The sequence below is a fragment of the Furipterus horrens genome, unplaced genomic scaffold, assembly GCF_987537825.1.
Source record: "Furipterus horrens unplaced genomic scaffold, mFurHor1.1.pri manual_scaffold_1, whole genome shotgun sequence".
NCBI lineage: Eukaryota > Metazoa > Chordata > Mammalia > Chiroptera > Furipteridae > Furipterus > Furipterus horrens.
The window spans coordinates 164,686,873-164,702,855 of NW_028327171.1; the positions used below are offsets into that span (position 1 = coordinate 164,686,873).

Consider the following 15,983-nt stretch of genomic DNA (forward strand, 5'->3'; position numbering starts at 1 on the left):
CACTCGTGTTTCTCTCCCTCTCTTCCCCTCTTTCTAAAATTAACTAAATAGAATCTTTAAAAAAAACTCACATGTGGTACTTAAATGGCATGCATTGTTCTAAGCACTTTGCCAACTTTAAGTCATTTAATCCTCATAACAACCCTATGAGAGAGATACCATTATTACAAACATTTTACAAATAAAGAAACTGAGGCATAGAGCAGTTCAGTAGCTTGCCCAAGATCAAATAGGAAATATGTATGAAGCAAGAATTTGGATCTGACAGTTCTGGTTCCAGCATCTGTGCTATATCAACCACTGCTCTATGTTCCCTTTCACAAAATAAAATAAAAGTAAAAATAAAAGTACCAAACTCAAGAATAAATGTACAAATTAGACTTTTTTCAAAAGTTGTTATCAACATTAATTGAATTCATTAATTGAGCTGGGGTGGAATCCATAGCATATGATAATATAATTCTATTGGAAACTAGTCATCTACTAGGCAGCAAACACTGCACGTATAAACTCTTGGGTTTAGGAAATTTCACAATAATCAAAAGCAGTGCAGGGAAATCAAAGAAAGTTCTCTCTTCAAAAAAAATTATATTAGATGTCAGGATAAACTTATTTTCTAACCTTGCAGAGCCCCAAGCTGGAGAAAAAACAAAAGTAATCCTTTCTTTATAAATTGACACATCCCAAACTTTCTGGTCTAAGCATTGGACTAAGAATGTGTTAAGATAAGATATTAGAGTAACAGGTAGTGCCTAGAGGAGGGAATAAGTCATTTGTTTTCCTAGGATGGGGAGCAACAGTGGATTGAGAACATTACTTCTGTATCTTTTACAGACTCTAGCCCTGCTCTGAGCACACATGAGATATAGTCAACACATATATATCAGGTAATAAAGATTCCTCTTTGTAAAATTCAGTCTATTGGGATGATTATATATCACAGATAAATAGTAGGGCAAATAATGAGATTTTCGGTTGGAAGTTACTACTTTAAATCCACCCCAAAAAAGGAAATCTGGAATAATTTAAAATAAGAGGAATATCCAGCAGCTTAAAAAAAGAAAGAGAAAAATATTGAGTCATATTAATAATAGTCTTGTCATTTTATCCTTATTTTGAAAGTTTCTTTTCTGACTCATGAATTCTCTCCTTAGAAGAGAAAGGCAAGTCATTGTCAAGGGAACATTGTAGAAAGTTAAGAGAGTAAGGTAATTTCTATAGCAAACCCCTTTTTCTACTAGATCCTCTTAACATATGCTGGTCCTTCCAGATATTTGGTCTACCTGAATGAAGAGGTGCATGTGCTCTTTTTTTTTTTTTTTTTTTAAGATTTTATTTTGTTATTTTTAGAGAGAGGGGAAGGGAGGGAGAAAGAAGAGAGAAGCATCAATGTGTGGTTGCCTCTTGCACACCCCCCCAACTGGGGACTGGCCTGCAGCCCTGGCATGTGCCCTGACTGGGAATCGAACCAGTGTCGCTTTGGTTTGAAGGCGGGCACTCAATCCACTGAACACACCAGCCAGGACGTGTGCTCTTTTCAAACACATGTAAAACTACATGACATTTTAATAGTCCGACTTCACTGAACTCAAAGAGACAAGTTTAAGAAGCAATTCCTTACTTTATCCGTAATTTTAATTCACTTTTTTCTGAACTTTAGTTGTATCCCCTTGGTATTGATTGACATATTTCTGATGTTTATAAGTTGAATAATGGTTCATTATAATTCTCACATCTTATGCACATTCGTAAGGCCAGACCCCTTTTCAAGATTTAGTTGTTTGTTTATACCCAAAACTTTACACTGCTGCCATGACAGCCCAGATTAACAAATTGCGTGGAAGACCATGCCCTGCCCAATGTCAACTGGTAGGAAAATCAAGGACTCAGTTGATAGAACTGAAACAAGACATGCTGAGCAAACCAACCTACTACTCTCTTTCTGTGCAGTATTTTTGCATCCTGATTTTATAACAGATTGCCAGATAGGTGGCCAGAATTCTTTTATTTAACCAGTTTACAAACAGCTGAGTTGACTACTTTTTCCAAATTATTGTTTCAGAGCCCTCATATTTTTATAGAGTTAAACAATAGTAAAAGGACATTTCAAGAAGTCAGAGACTTTGAGGTAAAACCCACAAAGCCAGTTGATGAATGATCATGTACACTCATTATTTAAGTGCAATTAAAAATTTTAAAGGACAAAAAGAATAGGATGTCAGATTTACTAAAGCCACAAAAAAAATATTTGTATCTACTATGTGCAAAATATTGCTCTAGAGTTTGTGGAAGAAATAAAGGGTGGTAAAATATGGTCTTTTTTCCTAAATTATACAAATTTATTTATACATTGTAAATTAAATGGCCATGCAATAACAATAGCTGCTGCTTATTGAGCACCCACTATGTGTCAGGTGGTACACAAAGCTTTATACACATCCATTGGGCCCTCTTAGAAATTTTATGAAGTGGGATTTGTACTTATTTAATAGAAGGGGAAATTGAACCTCCGGGACATAAGAAACTCCCCTCAGGGTTACAGAGGTAGAAAATGTCAGTCTGATTTAGACCCAGGACCTGTGTGATTCTAGTCTATGCTCTTTTGCATCCCACTTCCCACAAAACAAATGACAACCTTCATTTTTGCCCAGAGTTTACTACGTGCTGGAAGTATGTTGTATTTTCCATAGATTATTTTGCTTGCCCCCACAACAACCCTGTGAGATAATATGGAGAGCCCCATCTCATAGATGAGGAAACTCAGGTTTGACCATATCTCACAGCTAGTAGACAGCAGATCAGGAATTCACATCCAGGCAATCTGACTCCAAAACTGTACCAAATGACAGTAGATGCTTTGGTCCCACATAAGCAGCAGAGACAAGGACTAACATCTCAGGGAGAGAAAAAATCAACATTGCAGGCTGGAGTGATCACAGGAGGCTTCTGAAGGAGAGCAGCACCACACTGGGGCCTCTGGAGGTGAGCAGGGGGCACCAGGCATTGTCTAGGGCCCAAACAACCTGAGAGAAGCCTAGCGTGGGTGAAGGCCTAAAGCACAGGCCTCCATGGACCAAGTGCAGAGAACCCCTTGTAGAATGGTAGTCAACAAGGCTAGGGAGATGGAAAATAAAGGGTGCTGAATACCAAGCAGAAAAATGATATGATCAGAAGAACTGAGAGTGAGACAACGTAGAGATCACTAACACCAGTAACTGTTAAAACTAAAGGTCGCGCCCTGACTGGTGTGGCTCAGTGGATTGAGCACTGGCCTGAGAACCACAGGGTCACAGGTTTGATTCCCAGTCAGGTCACATGTCTGGGTTGCAGGCCAGGTCCCCAGTTGGGAGTGTGCGAGACACATTAATGTTTCTCTCCCTCTCTTTCTCTCTTCCTTCCCCTCTCTCTAAAAATAAATAATAAATAAAATCTTTAAAAAAAAACAAAACTAAAAACTAAAGTTTGCTCTGGGTGGATGCAAGCCTGGATGAGGATACAGACTTTGGCCATAAGAAGAGTTTGGGACTACACTTCACTCCCCAGAACCTTGCCCAGAGCATGAGCTCGGTCAGCAGGCTGGTGGGCAGCTCACCAACAGGCTGCTAGCAGAGGTGGGTTTCACCTTGCAGCCCCTCCAGTTGTCCCCGTCCTAACCCAAAGCAGCTCCACATGCACGGCCACAGGGGCCACCAGAATTATCCTTGTGCCCTTTCCTCACCATCCTCTCCAAGCTGAATGTGTCTCAGCATTCAGCCAGTATAATTAATCAACCCTCAAAATAGTCAGTTGATCTCAAAGATTACTTAAATAATTGCTTAATAAATTTTAACATGTCTTTAAAATGGTCAAAGCCAGGAGAATAATGTGATGCACTATCAAAGCAGCCCCTCAATTCTGAGAAGTGGGAAATTAAATGTCCACCTTCTCTAATTGAGCTAGTCTTCTCCATTTTTATCTAAATACTAGCTTTCTCACCTCCGAGTCTCTTACATTCCACTTTTTGTCACTGAGTAGCCCCTACCCCTACAACCAGGGTCAATCAACACTGCAGAGCATTATACATAAAACTGTGCCTCTCAGTTCTTGAGAGGATGATGATAGGCATTTAAGGTGAAACAGTTATTCAGTTGCCCTGGGCAGTGTCCCCAGCCCCAACATGTGGAATGCTAGTTGTCCCCTAGTCACCGTGACAAGTAACGCCCCTGTACATGTCCAAACACCCCTAGAGAATGGCAGTACCATCCCCATATGAGAACAACTTAGAACCTCTAAGCAGCTTGGACAGTCAGAGCTCAAAATGTCTTAACCCACATGAAAGAGATCATCTAAGAAAACCCCTATAATAAATTCTTCCCTTCTAAAGATAATAAAATTTCTTAAACAGCAATCCCACTCCCTCCCACCCATCAATAAGAGGGCCTGGGATTGGGCAATATCAGCCCGCAGCTGCTAGTACCAGCAACTTGAAATGAACTCCCCAGAGAGTGTGATAAAGAATCTAAGTTCCAGGGAGGCCTGCTTCCCCTTGGAATGCTCCAGAGTCCATCCACAGGCTTCCCCACCAGGGAGGGGTGTGTGTGGGGAATCACACAAGAAAAAAAGAAGTCGAAAATCTAAAATCCTCAAGCAGTTTTTCATTAATGTAGAAGATCATTGCTATGGAAAACTAAGTCCTAAACACACCTCTTTCATGGTGCAACTTTTCCCATCTGTATGATTATCAGAATGAAAAACAATTTCTTCAAATGTCCTCTCCCCACCCCTGCCACATACACTCACAAAATACCTATATGTAAATTGACAATCATGTAAATGCCTAAAGCATTCAGAAGACTCTCCCAAGTTTTTACCAAGATCATTCAGCAACAAAAACTTCCCGCCAGCCAATACCCAAACGCTGAAATGTACTAGTCTTTGCAGTACTCACGCCAATAATTCACACAGAGCTTTCTCTATGAACTAAGTCTCCTGAGGTTCCTATAAGTGAACTCCTCCACGTGGGAGAAAAACAAGACCTTTGTCCCAACTCTCCACAAGGGTCTAACCGATTATTTACTTCTTTAATGGCCAAAGAGCAACACTTACATAGGATGTTGAAAAGAACACTATCCAAACAGAAGAAAATTTAAGATTGTCTGCCTGCTCAGTAAATAAGGACCCAATGAATTAGACTACTTAAGAAAAGAGTAAAATGCCCTTCAGCACTTAATAATTTAATGCAACTTGCACAAGAACTATAAATAAATCTCCTCCACTTAAAGAGCTTATGGCCAGCCCCAACTGCCCAAAGTATTCCTATATTCTTAATTAACAATATAAATTATTGGAAAATAGTTAAATGGAATCAAACACTAGAGAAAAGAGAGAGAGAGAGAGACACTTTTAAGAAATAAGCACCTTAGCTGGTATGGCTCAGTGGACTGAGCACGGGCCTACGAACCAAAGGGTTGCTAGTTTGATTCCCAGTCAGGGCACATGCCTGGGTTGCTGGCCAGGTCCCCAGCTGGGGACATGACAGAGGCAACCACACATTGATGTTTCTCTCCCTCTCTTTCTCCCTCCCTTCCCCTCTATCCAAAAATAAATAAATAAAATCTTTAAAGGAAAGGAAAGGAAGGAAGGAAGGAAGGAAGGAAGAAGTATACACATCTCCAGGCAGGCAGACTTCCTATTTAGGTGTATAAATGGTATAATAGATCCACTGTTAACCCAAACACAGCATTTACAGATAACATCAAACCAGGGTTTTTCTGATTAATTAGACCCAATCATTAAACCATAAATTAAATTAATACAGATATGTTAAAGCTGCAAGCATCATTACTATTTTGGTCATCCTAACAAGCAGATTAGGATCAGGTTATCAAATGAACAATGGCTTGATATTGGAAATTACAACAATAGTAGCAAAAGGAGAAGAAATTGACTCCCAATTGGTGGATTTGGTGATTCTCTAGTCATAGACTAAATCATTTGTAACTAAGTCTTGACTGAACCATACAAACACCTTGTTATATTCCTTCTCTCTTACTCCATGTTATTTAGTTCTTGACTATCACAATAGTTACACCACACTCAATAAAGACTTGAACAGGGAGAGAAGAGGCAGTGATAGAGAGGAAGAAAGAAAAAGAGAGGAGAAATATAAAGGTTAACTACCAGTGTCCAGACACTAAATTTAATGAGACCTAGCTTCTTGCACCCTAACCTCTGTTTGGTACAAAATGGTAACTTATTCTCATTTACCAATGGCCCAGCTCCAGACTGGACCAGAATGTAATTGCTGAGTGGGAGTATAGGTCACAAATTTCATGCTAAGAATTAAATAGGCTCTCATTTTAAATGTGTACATTTTCAGAAAGTAAACATCAGGAATTTTTACATATATAATGTGTAATACATATGTATTATATAAGTATTACATAGTTACATATATAAATAATTACTCCAAAGCAGCCAATGCTTCTAGATTGGTAAGCAAATCTGATGATAACTCTGATCAGGAATGCTGATGCCTATGGTAGGACTTATTACATTATTATTTATACAAACACTGGCCTTTTGCAATAGTTCATTTGTTAGGAGACAAGTTGAAGTACACACACATGCATGACTAAACCTTGAATATTTACCTTTGAGCATGCACGGTCTCTACCAATAAAAAAAGGTTCTTAAATTCTTAAGAAATATTGTGCAGCAAGAATGTGAAAAGATTTCTACTGAGAAGTTTAAAAGCCTGTTCTTGGACAATAAATACTGACAATCATCTGGTAAACTGAAGTCTAATTTTTAATAAAAATATATTGTCATTACATTTTTTTAAAAACTAGTTTTGCTGATGTTTTACACATTATTTTTGTATTTTTTTCCTTCTAGTAAAAAAATTATATCTCAGAAAGGATTTTATAAAGAGAAACTCCAAATTCTCCTACCATGATGTGATATACGAAATATAAAGAGAACAGAAGAAGCAGATGCACTTATATGACCAGAAGAAGAGTGACAGTAAGGTGGCAGTAATTTATTATGATTCTACCATGAACAGAACATTATTCTAAACCTTAAGCTCCTAAGGGCAGGAATAAATACCTCTGTAATCCCTGTGCCTAGCACAGTACCTCCTAGTACCCAGATGACCCTCAATAAATGAACACTATATAATGCATGAGAATGTATGTGTGAAGCCAAGATGATGTTCAAAAGATAAAGTCTTGAGATCTTGTGGATTTGTGGACTTTTATAAGGGACCCTGATGCTTAGAGTCTAATTAACAATTCAACAATTCAGCAGTCATCTTCCATGCTGACTTGCATAGGAGGCCATAAAGACTATTAGAAGTCAACCCCAAATCCTCGGGAGCCTATTTATATGTTCAGGTCATTCTCTGCTAATTCACTAAAGAATGGGACTGCCTTCCCCATATTATATAAAACATTGTATTTATATCCATCATTACTCTGAAGAGGAGAGTACTTAGCATGCTGCTCCCCAGAAAAGGCTACATTTGATCCTACAAATCAAAATTTCTTAAAAGTATTATAAGCAATTTGCTAACATAATATTATCATGATTTTAGTTTCCCTATTTGAAATCAAAAATAAAGCTGATTTTGTTAACTTGGGAATCTATAAAATAGGATCTATTGTATTTGCAAAGACTTTCATGGTAGAATTTGTGTCTCCTCTACTATACTGATTTTAAAAGACTGAGCCAAAAAAGAACAGCGGAACATGCCTCATCGGCAGGTTATCAGCCACGCCAGGAGTCCTTTGCCCTGGTTTGTTCTGCCTGGGCTCAAACAGCATTTATAGGTCTCCAAATCACTTCCAAGCTCTATAAATGTCATCACTTCATGTTATAATGTGATTGTGATTACTTGAAACAACTCAATAGTTTGTTAACACAGAATCAGCATTATTGTATCACCAACTGATACCTATGTGTAATGAAATGGTGTTTGGGTGTTTAGGCTTCTAACTACATATGTATATGGTGAATTTATAATGCCCCAATATTAAGACCAGCTTAAACAGAATTATAACTTCATCTGCAATGATTGTCAGAAGCAAGAAGAAGAAAAGCAGAGTATATTTCCTAAGATATTGCCTAATTTGTACTTTTAAGTAATGACAGTAAAAATATACTGCCACTATTACAAATTTTTAAACCATCCATTAAAATAGAATCTTAGAATTTTAATGCTGGAAAAAAGTAATGATTTCAGTAATTAACTATGCTAGAAAGTACATACAATAAAATCTCTACTAAGTGATACACAAATAATTAAAACCACTGCTTACTGAAATTTGATCTGTATTAGTTTTTTTAAAGGCAATCAAGAAAATAAACTGATATTAAGAATTTGGTCAAAAGTGGAATTTTCTGTGGCTGTCTCAATTCTGGAAATTGGTGACAGTCCTGAAGTAGACAATGAATGAATGAGAGAGGGTCCTTAGGTATTATAATAATTAAATAAAATCATGATTGAATTCAGTAAGAAATTCAGACTTTTTAATAAGAGCTAAAATAAAATACGAATGGAGAAAATACTAGATTAAGAGCCAAGGGACAATTTGGTTTTAACCCTTGCAATAGCACTGACTGTCCCTAAATAATCTAAACTCTACATTCCATGAGGGCAGGAACTGTTTCTCTTATTCACCAAGGAATCTTCACTCAACAAATATTTGTTGCTTAGCTTACTTAGCTTGATGAATCTGGATTTAAACTCCCTGATATGCAGTTTTCTTACCTGCAAAATCAGGTTCTGGTGAGGATTATAGAGGTACCTGTAGACCATCTAGCACAATGGCTGAATCCAGCAGTCACTCCATAGAGGAAGGCTATCTCCTGTGCACTCCCGCCCCCATCCAACTCTAGCATTCTAACAGTCTAAGAGATAAAATACTTAAGGATCAATGCTTTCACCAGATAAGACCTGTTTATTCCCCTAAAATCTAATCTAGAGAAGATTCTGAAAACCTTGCTTGTAGGAGCCTCCTTGCTCCCAGGAGGCTCAGCATTGAAAACAAGAATGGCTGGAGGTTGCATTGCCTCCTGCCCATTGCCTCCATTGGCCTGGTGTGGGGTCAAGGGCAAGACTGAAAATCAAGACTTATTCCAAGAAACGGATGTCAAGGTAGAACTAAAACCAAGCTTGTCATTGGTTTCCTTATCTTCTTAATGCATTTTTCTATTTTCCTACAATGAGCATTTTTATATTTTTGTCTATTTTAAATCACTCTATCTCAGGTGATCCTCTGGAATTCTCTAAGTACATAATTTCAACACCAAAAAATAGTTGAAAATAAATATAAAGGCTTTCCAGAGTAGACTTTAAGTCACTATGCTGCACATTAAACTTGGACATGGTTACTTTTTATGGTCATAATAGGATTCCTAGTGACCTCAGCTTATGCTTCAACATATGGCAGAAAACTGGGGACACAAAGAAATTCAGGATTTTAATAAATTGAAACTAAGCTTGAAAACCTTTCCATTTTAGAAAGTTCAAAAATCCTCTAATTCCTAGTTTCCGAAGAATGAAATTTCAAATTCTTCCTAGAAGTGCTAAGATATATTCGTTACTCTAGCTCTCCAAACTTTCTCTCGTATATAGAAAAGTGCTACAAATGCAACCCATTCTCGGACGAGAATCATTTGTGATGATGCCTTTACAATACATCCAAAGGAAAACTTTATCGTTTTACGTTGTTACTTTCTTTATTATTGAATGAGAATGAACTTAATGTAAATCTAGACATCGAACAGCTCCAAGAGGAGAAATAAAATATCCTACTGCCATAACCCCAGCTCTAGGCTCCATAGGAAACAGAGACCATACCACCCTCCTCACAATTCTCCTTCTCACAGAGCAGAGGCTCCAAACTCAAGTCAATCCAGCAAACATATGTTGAAGCTTAGCTGTGTCCTCTTAAGGAGGCAGAATAAAAACCTTCAAGACACTACTGTAAAAAGAACAAGCCCACAGCAATTTGGCTCTCCCCAAGCAAATGAATACAGCCATCCCATTTCCTGCCAGAAACTAAGTGAATCCAGTTCTCCTCCGAGAAGGGTTATGTTCACTGTTTACTAAGACCACTCAACACTTCACTGAGTTTTGTGGGTAAAGTTACAAAGAAGGAAAAGCAACTTAAAAGGCTCTTCTGATAGTCCAGGAATGAGGCGATTAGGGCCTTATCTACTTAAATGGTCCCACCTCTGCTTTATTTCCACATCCTTGTCTAAAAATCCTTTCCCTCTCTCTCCCTTGAGTTCTCATATAGTGGCTACAGTTTTCATGGCTCTCAACCTGCCCTGAATTAGACAATGAATGACCTTCAAAATCTGCTCCCAAGAGAACTTATTCACAGCAACGTGGAAGTGATTTTTAAAGCCCTACCTTGAGTATTTGCACTTTCAGCAGAAAATAGGAATCCTCCAAAGGAATGGATTTTCTAACTGGCATTTTAGGCATTCTCTAGTGCCCAAACACCTTCCTCACCAGCTTGATGGACCAGATTTTAGGTGGATAAAGTATCTTATCAGGGCTCCTGATACCGCACCACATAGGCTGTGGGACCTGTACTAGGCCTTCTCAGTTAAGGGCTTCCCAGGAGAATTTGGAGACACCTCTGGATCAATGTAATTTGTGTTAGAGTAATCCAGGGTGAAGAAAAAGGCCTAATGAAATATTGCTAAAGCAATGATTTAGGAGGCCTAGAAAAACAAGTAACAAATGAGCGTGACTTATTGAAACACTGTAGGTTTGGTTCTTTACTAAAATAGCACTCTTTACTCTACTATTTATAATGAAGAACTCCTTCCCCTGGAAACACAAGATTCACCAGTTCCGCCCAATGTGTATGTGTGTACACACGGTGCACTTTAGGAATGCGTATCAAGTCTAAGAGTCTCATATTTCCTTTCTTCCATTCAGCCCAGTGTCTCTGAGAGCCAACAGCTTTTCCACAGAAGGTTAAGAAACAAAACCTGAACAACCAGGTGTGCTTGATACACTAAAATTGGGGATGGGGGAATAGGGGGAGGGTAGTAAAAAGGGAGAGGAAGGGAAGCCTGCTTAGAAGCCAAGTAACTTTCCAGAGGTAAGCCCCTGGAGTCATACACCCTGAGTTCAAACCCCAACTCCACCTCTTACTAATACTATGGCAGGCATGTTAGTTAATTTCCATGCCTCGGTTTCCTCATCTAAATATTGGAATAATAAGGTAATAAGGGCTACTCACAAGGTTAATATGGATATAGAATAAGGAATATGAGCCTGGCACATAAGTGTTTAACCAATGTGAGCTACTGTTACTATTGCTAGCCGAGTGTTTTCTGATCCTTTAAATTCTAGATTGTCTCCCTTTGAATTTTTCAGTATTTTCCTGTTTCATATATATTTGCTTATACTCTGGCACTTCTATATTCATAACCTGCAACCCAGTTTGAGAATATTTTTTTTAATTAGAATGCTAGCTGATCTCACCCTTTAAAAAAGTTGATTCAATACACAAATTTCATACTATCTTATTACTACATTATACTTTTATTGTAAATTATACTCTCTTCTTAAATAAATGTTTTTATATCCTAGGTTCACAATAGAAAAACATATCTCTATTCAAAATAAAAGTGAACTAGAAAAACAGAACTTAGTTCACAAAGATAGGCAAGTTTTCATGCCCTTTCAAAAATACACCACTAGTTGGTGAAATAAATTAACTCTTTGCTAGTTTATTTCTCTGGTTGATAATACCTGTTTTGGTGTGCGTGTGTGTGTGTGTGTGTGTGCGTGTGCGTGTGTGTGTGTGTTTACCATAACAGATTGCAAAGGGAATTTACTGAAGTCCTAAGGCTGTAGGGCACATTCGCATGTAAAGAATAAGATGGAAACCCCCCTTAATTGAAAACCTTCTCCCAGTACATGTCTGTGCCATCAACATCACCTGGGACCTTGTTAGAAAAGCTGATTATCAGCCTCTCCCAGATCTACTGAATAGTAGTCTATAGTTTAACAATATTCCAGGTGATTCATAGGCACGTTAAAGTTTGAGAAGCACTGATCCCTGCCCAGCCAACATTTCATTCTGATGTTTTTAAATTTTTATTAATTATATTGGAGTGACATTGGTTAATAGGACCATATTGGTTTCAAGGGAACCTCTCTATTATACTAGATCTAATATCTCTGTTTTAAGACATACTCAACAATTACATTTCAGGTGTGTTTAAAGTGTTTAATAATAAAAAGAATTCATATTTAACTAAGTAAAATTAACCAGTTGCCTAAACACAGATATCTTAGTCCAAAGAAGTTGACAGTGAAAATATTTATTGAATTACTGAGTTGAACAATATGAAATTACTGAACTCTGATATTAGTATCTACAATCTAAGAATTCTCCTCACTTCACCCTAAGTGTGGAAATTGTTTCTGACTTGACCTTTTGAAAAAGGCTAAGCATGAAGGAAACAGGCTACATCCCACAAAAGAAAAAGTCTTGAGCTTTTCAAAATGTAAACTGCTGACAGTATCGTCACTACAGCAACCACTATGAAAAGGGCGTTCTGATATACAGAACCCAGAGAACAAGCAGTATTTCTAACCTCAAAATCAGAGACTCACAGATGCATATATATGGTAACATCTCTACTATATAAGGTCTTTAATATAAGGTTAAAGGAGACCTTAAAGTCCAGTTCCAACATTCTTCTGGTGCATGCTATGTGCCTACAATTTCCTTCCTCTCCTTAGAATCATTAAAATAGGTTTTAATCCTTCTTCCATAAAACGGTCCTTTGAATATTTGAAGAGAGGGCTAGTCATTGTTCCTCTGATTAGTCTCCAAAAGGGAAAAGAAGAGTCTCCAGTTTTTCCATCATTCCTCCCATAACAAGTTTTCCAGATCTCTCATCATTCCTATATCTCTCCTCCGAATTTAGTTCAAATTGCTTATGTCTCTCCCAAAAAGTGATTCTCAAAGCTGAACAAATGCCCAGAGTCACTGGTGCATCTATGGTGAAGACCACAGCAGCCTACCTCAGTATTCATTCCCCCTTCCTCTTCAGAAACAGAATCCCAGCTTTATTCAGGTGAACAATGTGTTCAGCTAAGAGGCTACATTTCCCAGACTTTAAATTAAGTGTGGTCATCAGCAAGATGAAATGCAAGCAGTAGTGTTAAGGAGGACTTTCAGGAAGCCTTCCTGAAAGAGAGAAAGCGCGCCCTTCTTTTTCCCCTTCCATTCCTACTACCTAGCCTGGAACAGAGATGGTTATGGCTATAAAAAACTATTTTGGACAATGAGGTGAAGTTAGGGATGGAAACCACCAGCAGAGCATGGCGGAGCAGGAAGATAAGTGCCTGGTTGCCTGATGATACCATGGAAATACCAAACCAGCCTTCTGCTGCTGGTTATATATGAAACAAATGTCTATCTTATTCAAGCTAAATAAATCCTCTCTGCTACAGAGGAGAGTATGCCTATCACCTCCAACTCCCCTAGGGGGTGGAGTTGCTTGACTACCACTCATGTGGTTTTTTTAACTTTTCACTAACCAAACATTTCTTAGTTCCAGCTTATTCGTGGCCCTGTGCCAGACACAGGGTGCCAGAAGAAGCAGGCATAACTCTTAGCATCACTGGTCCTATTCTAGAGGAAGAGATAAAATACATACATAAATAATTATAATTCATGGTATGATGAGAAGTGCTGTGAGAGAGGTTCAGATAACATTCAGTGCAGATCCCAAAAGGCCCTGTGGAGGGAGGTGCATTTATGCTACAACATGTGGGTCTGAAGGGAGACTATGCCTGGCACAGGAACACTCTGGACCTGGCACCGAAGCAAGGAAGTGTAAGGCATGTCCAAGAAAGAGCCATATTCTTCATCCAACGTCACTGACACATGCCTACAAATTGCCAAGATCATGCTTGAGGCAGATTACCTTTTATGAGAAGTTAAAAAAACAAATTTGCAAGATCATGGCACCTTCTAAAGCCACTAAGTGCCCCCATGGAGTCAATTCAATTCACCCGACATTGATAGAGCACCAATTGTTTTACTCTCAAGAGTTTCTCCAAGTGGACAAGGGTATAGGCCAGATAAATGGTAATGGAAAAATATACAATTAAAAAAATAAACTATTCAAAAAAAAGAAGAGCCACTCTAATTTTAAACAAATGTCATCAAACATTTTCCATGTTTTCAAAAACACTTGGAGGAGATACTTTACTAATATTCTACTACTCTGGAAGAAATGTTTCCAAGAGGTATATTTTGAAACTTAATAAAGTATAAGTACACAATGCAAATGTATTTTTCCTTTTTCTCTTATAATTGGTCAACTTATTTTATTAAATTGAGTATGTGTTAAAAAGTTACAGAATCAAGAGAGTAGAACATGTGGAAATAATAGAGCACTAGAGTTCAGCACACAAAATCTAGAGCCAAAACTACTACCCTGCCTCAGTTTACTCATTTGTAAAACGGAGATAGTAACAGTATTTGCCTTCCTGGACAGTCACAAGCACTGAACTCCATATTTATGGTGACTATATCAGAGGCATGTAGTAAGTTTCAGGAAAATGTCAGCTCTTACTGCCAGTATTACTCCTCCCTGCATCTTGATTCACTCCCTGTCTACCAAGATGGGCTCTCACAGACAAACTATTGGCATTTTGTACTGGACAATTTCTTATGGTGCGGAATCGTCCTGTATCTTGCAGTTGGTTTACCATCCCTGCCTTCTGCCCTCTAAATGCTAACAGTGGTACTCACGCATCGTAACAACAACAACAAAAATGCCCTTACTCATTTCCAGATGCTCTCTAGGACTCAATGAGCTAAACCAAAGAAAACGCCACATACCATGCTCAGGTGGTCAATAAACTAGAACTTATTCAGATAAGAGGATTCAAGAAAATACCATGAAGTATTTATGAATGTAAATAACATATGAACATTGAAAAGACACTTCTAATACTCCCATAGGTAAAACATGACTTATGAAACAAGTAATAGAATTATAAAAAAGAGCAACAAATAAAAAGATTTCTCAACATTCCATGGTGACTCTCTCCCCTTCTGGTCACCTCGAGGTCCAAAAGTTTAGTTTTACCCTCATCACCTGTCACTTAGATAATTATAGTAATTCCCTGATATACTGGTTGATCTGCTTTTCCACATTGCAGCAAGCATTACCTTTATTAAATGGAAGTCTAAGCATTTCACTTCCCAGCTTATATTTCCTTCAAAGGCACCAAACTTCTTAGCTTGACATACAAGACCCTCCACAGTCTAACCAGAGTCTACTCTCCCAACTCTGTCTCCTGCTGACACACCCTCCCTCCACACAAAGTTGCAATGCCAAATCTGTGCTGTGCTTCTTGGCTCTTGACCCCCTCAGGCCTACATGACCCCATCATTCCCTTTCCTGCACTCCCAAACTTCTATTATAGCATGACTCACTTCGTGGCCTGATGCTTATTTACATCCTATTCATCTCCAAGTCTCCAGTTCTCTCAGTAAATGTTTGTAGAATAAATACATTAATGATAATATTTACTGTAATTCTTAACAATATCTAGCTTGATAGCTTTCTTATCTGTTGAACTTCTCACTGACCCTTCTACAGTTTCATGAAATAAGGAACAAAAAGGAAGGGTGTGGCTTCTCTCTTTCAAAAAGACTTCCTAAAAGTCCTATATAACACTATTGCTGACATTTCATCGTACTGATGACCACATTTAACTGAAGTCTGGGAAATGTAGCCTTTTAGCTTATTTCATGAAATAAGAGGGGGGAAAAAACTATCATGGACTGTGACTCTTACATGTTCTACCTAAAACTTCTCCCAAAGCCAACTGTTCATCTTCAAATGTATTCTTCCTTCCAGCAATCCTGCTCCTTGACCAGAGGACACACCTGTCAGAATACAGAGGTAGTCAGGATACAAACCTGGTCAGACAAAAGGAT

At 38.2% G+C, this 15,983-nt stretch overlaps 1 protein-coding gene across 1 annotated transcript in view; it reads right to left on the bottom strand.

The window, feature by feature from the left end:
• LRP2 (LDL receptor related protein 2) overlaps positions 1 to 14,790 on the bottom strand; it is a 195,331-nt gene extending 180,541 nt beyond the window's left edge. Inside the window, exon 1 of the mRNA XM_090287742.1 lies at positions 14,787 to 14,790. Within this exon, the coding sequence (XP_090143868.1) occupies positions 14,787 to 14,790 (4 nt within the window). The remainder of the gene's footprint in view (positions 1 to 14,786) is intronic.
• Positions 14,791 to 15,983: the final 1,193 nt, after the last annotated feature.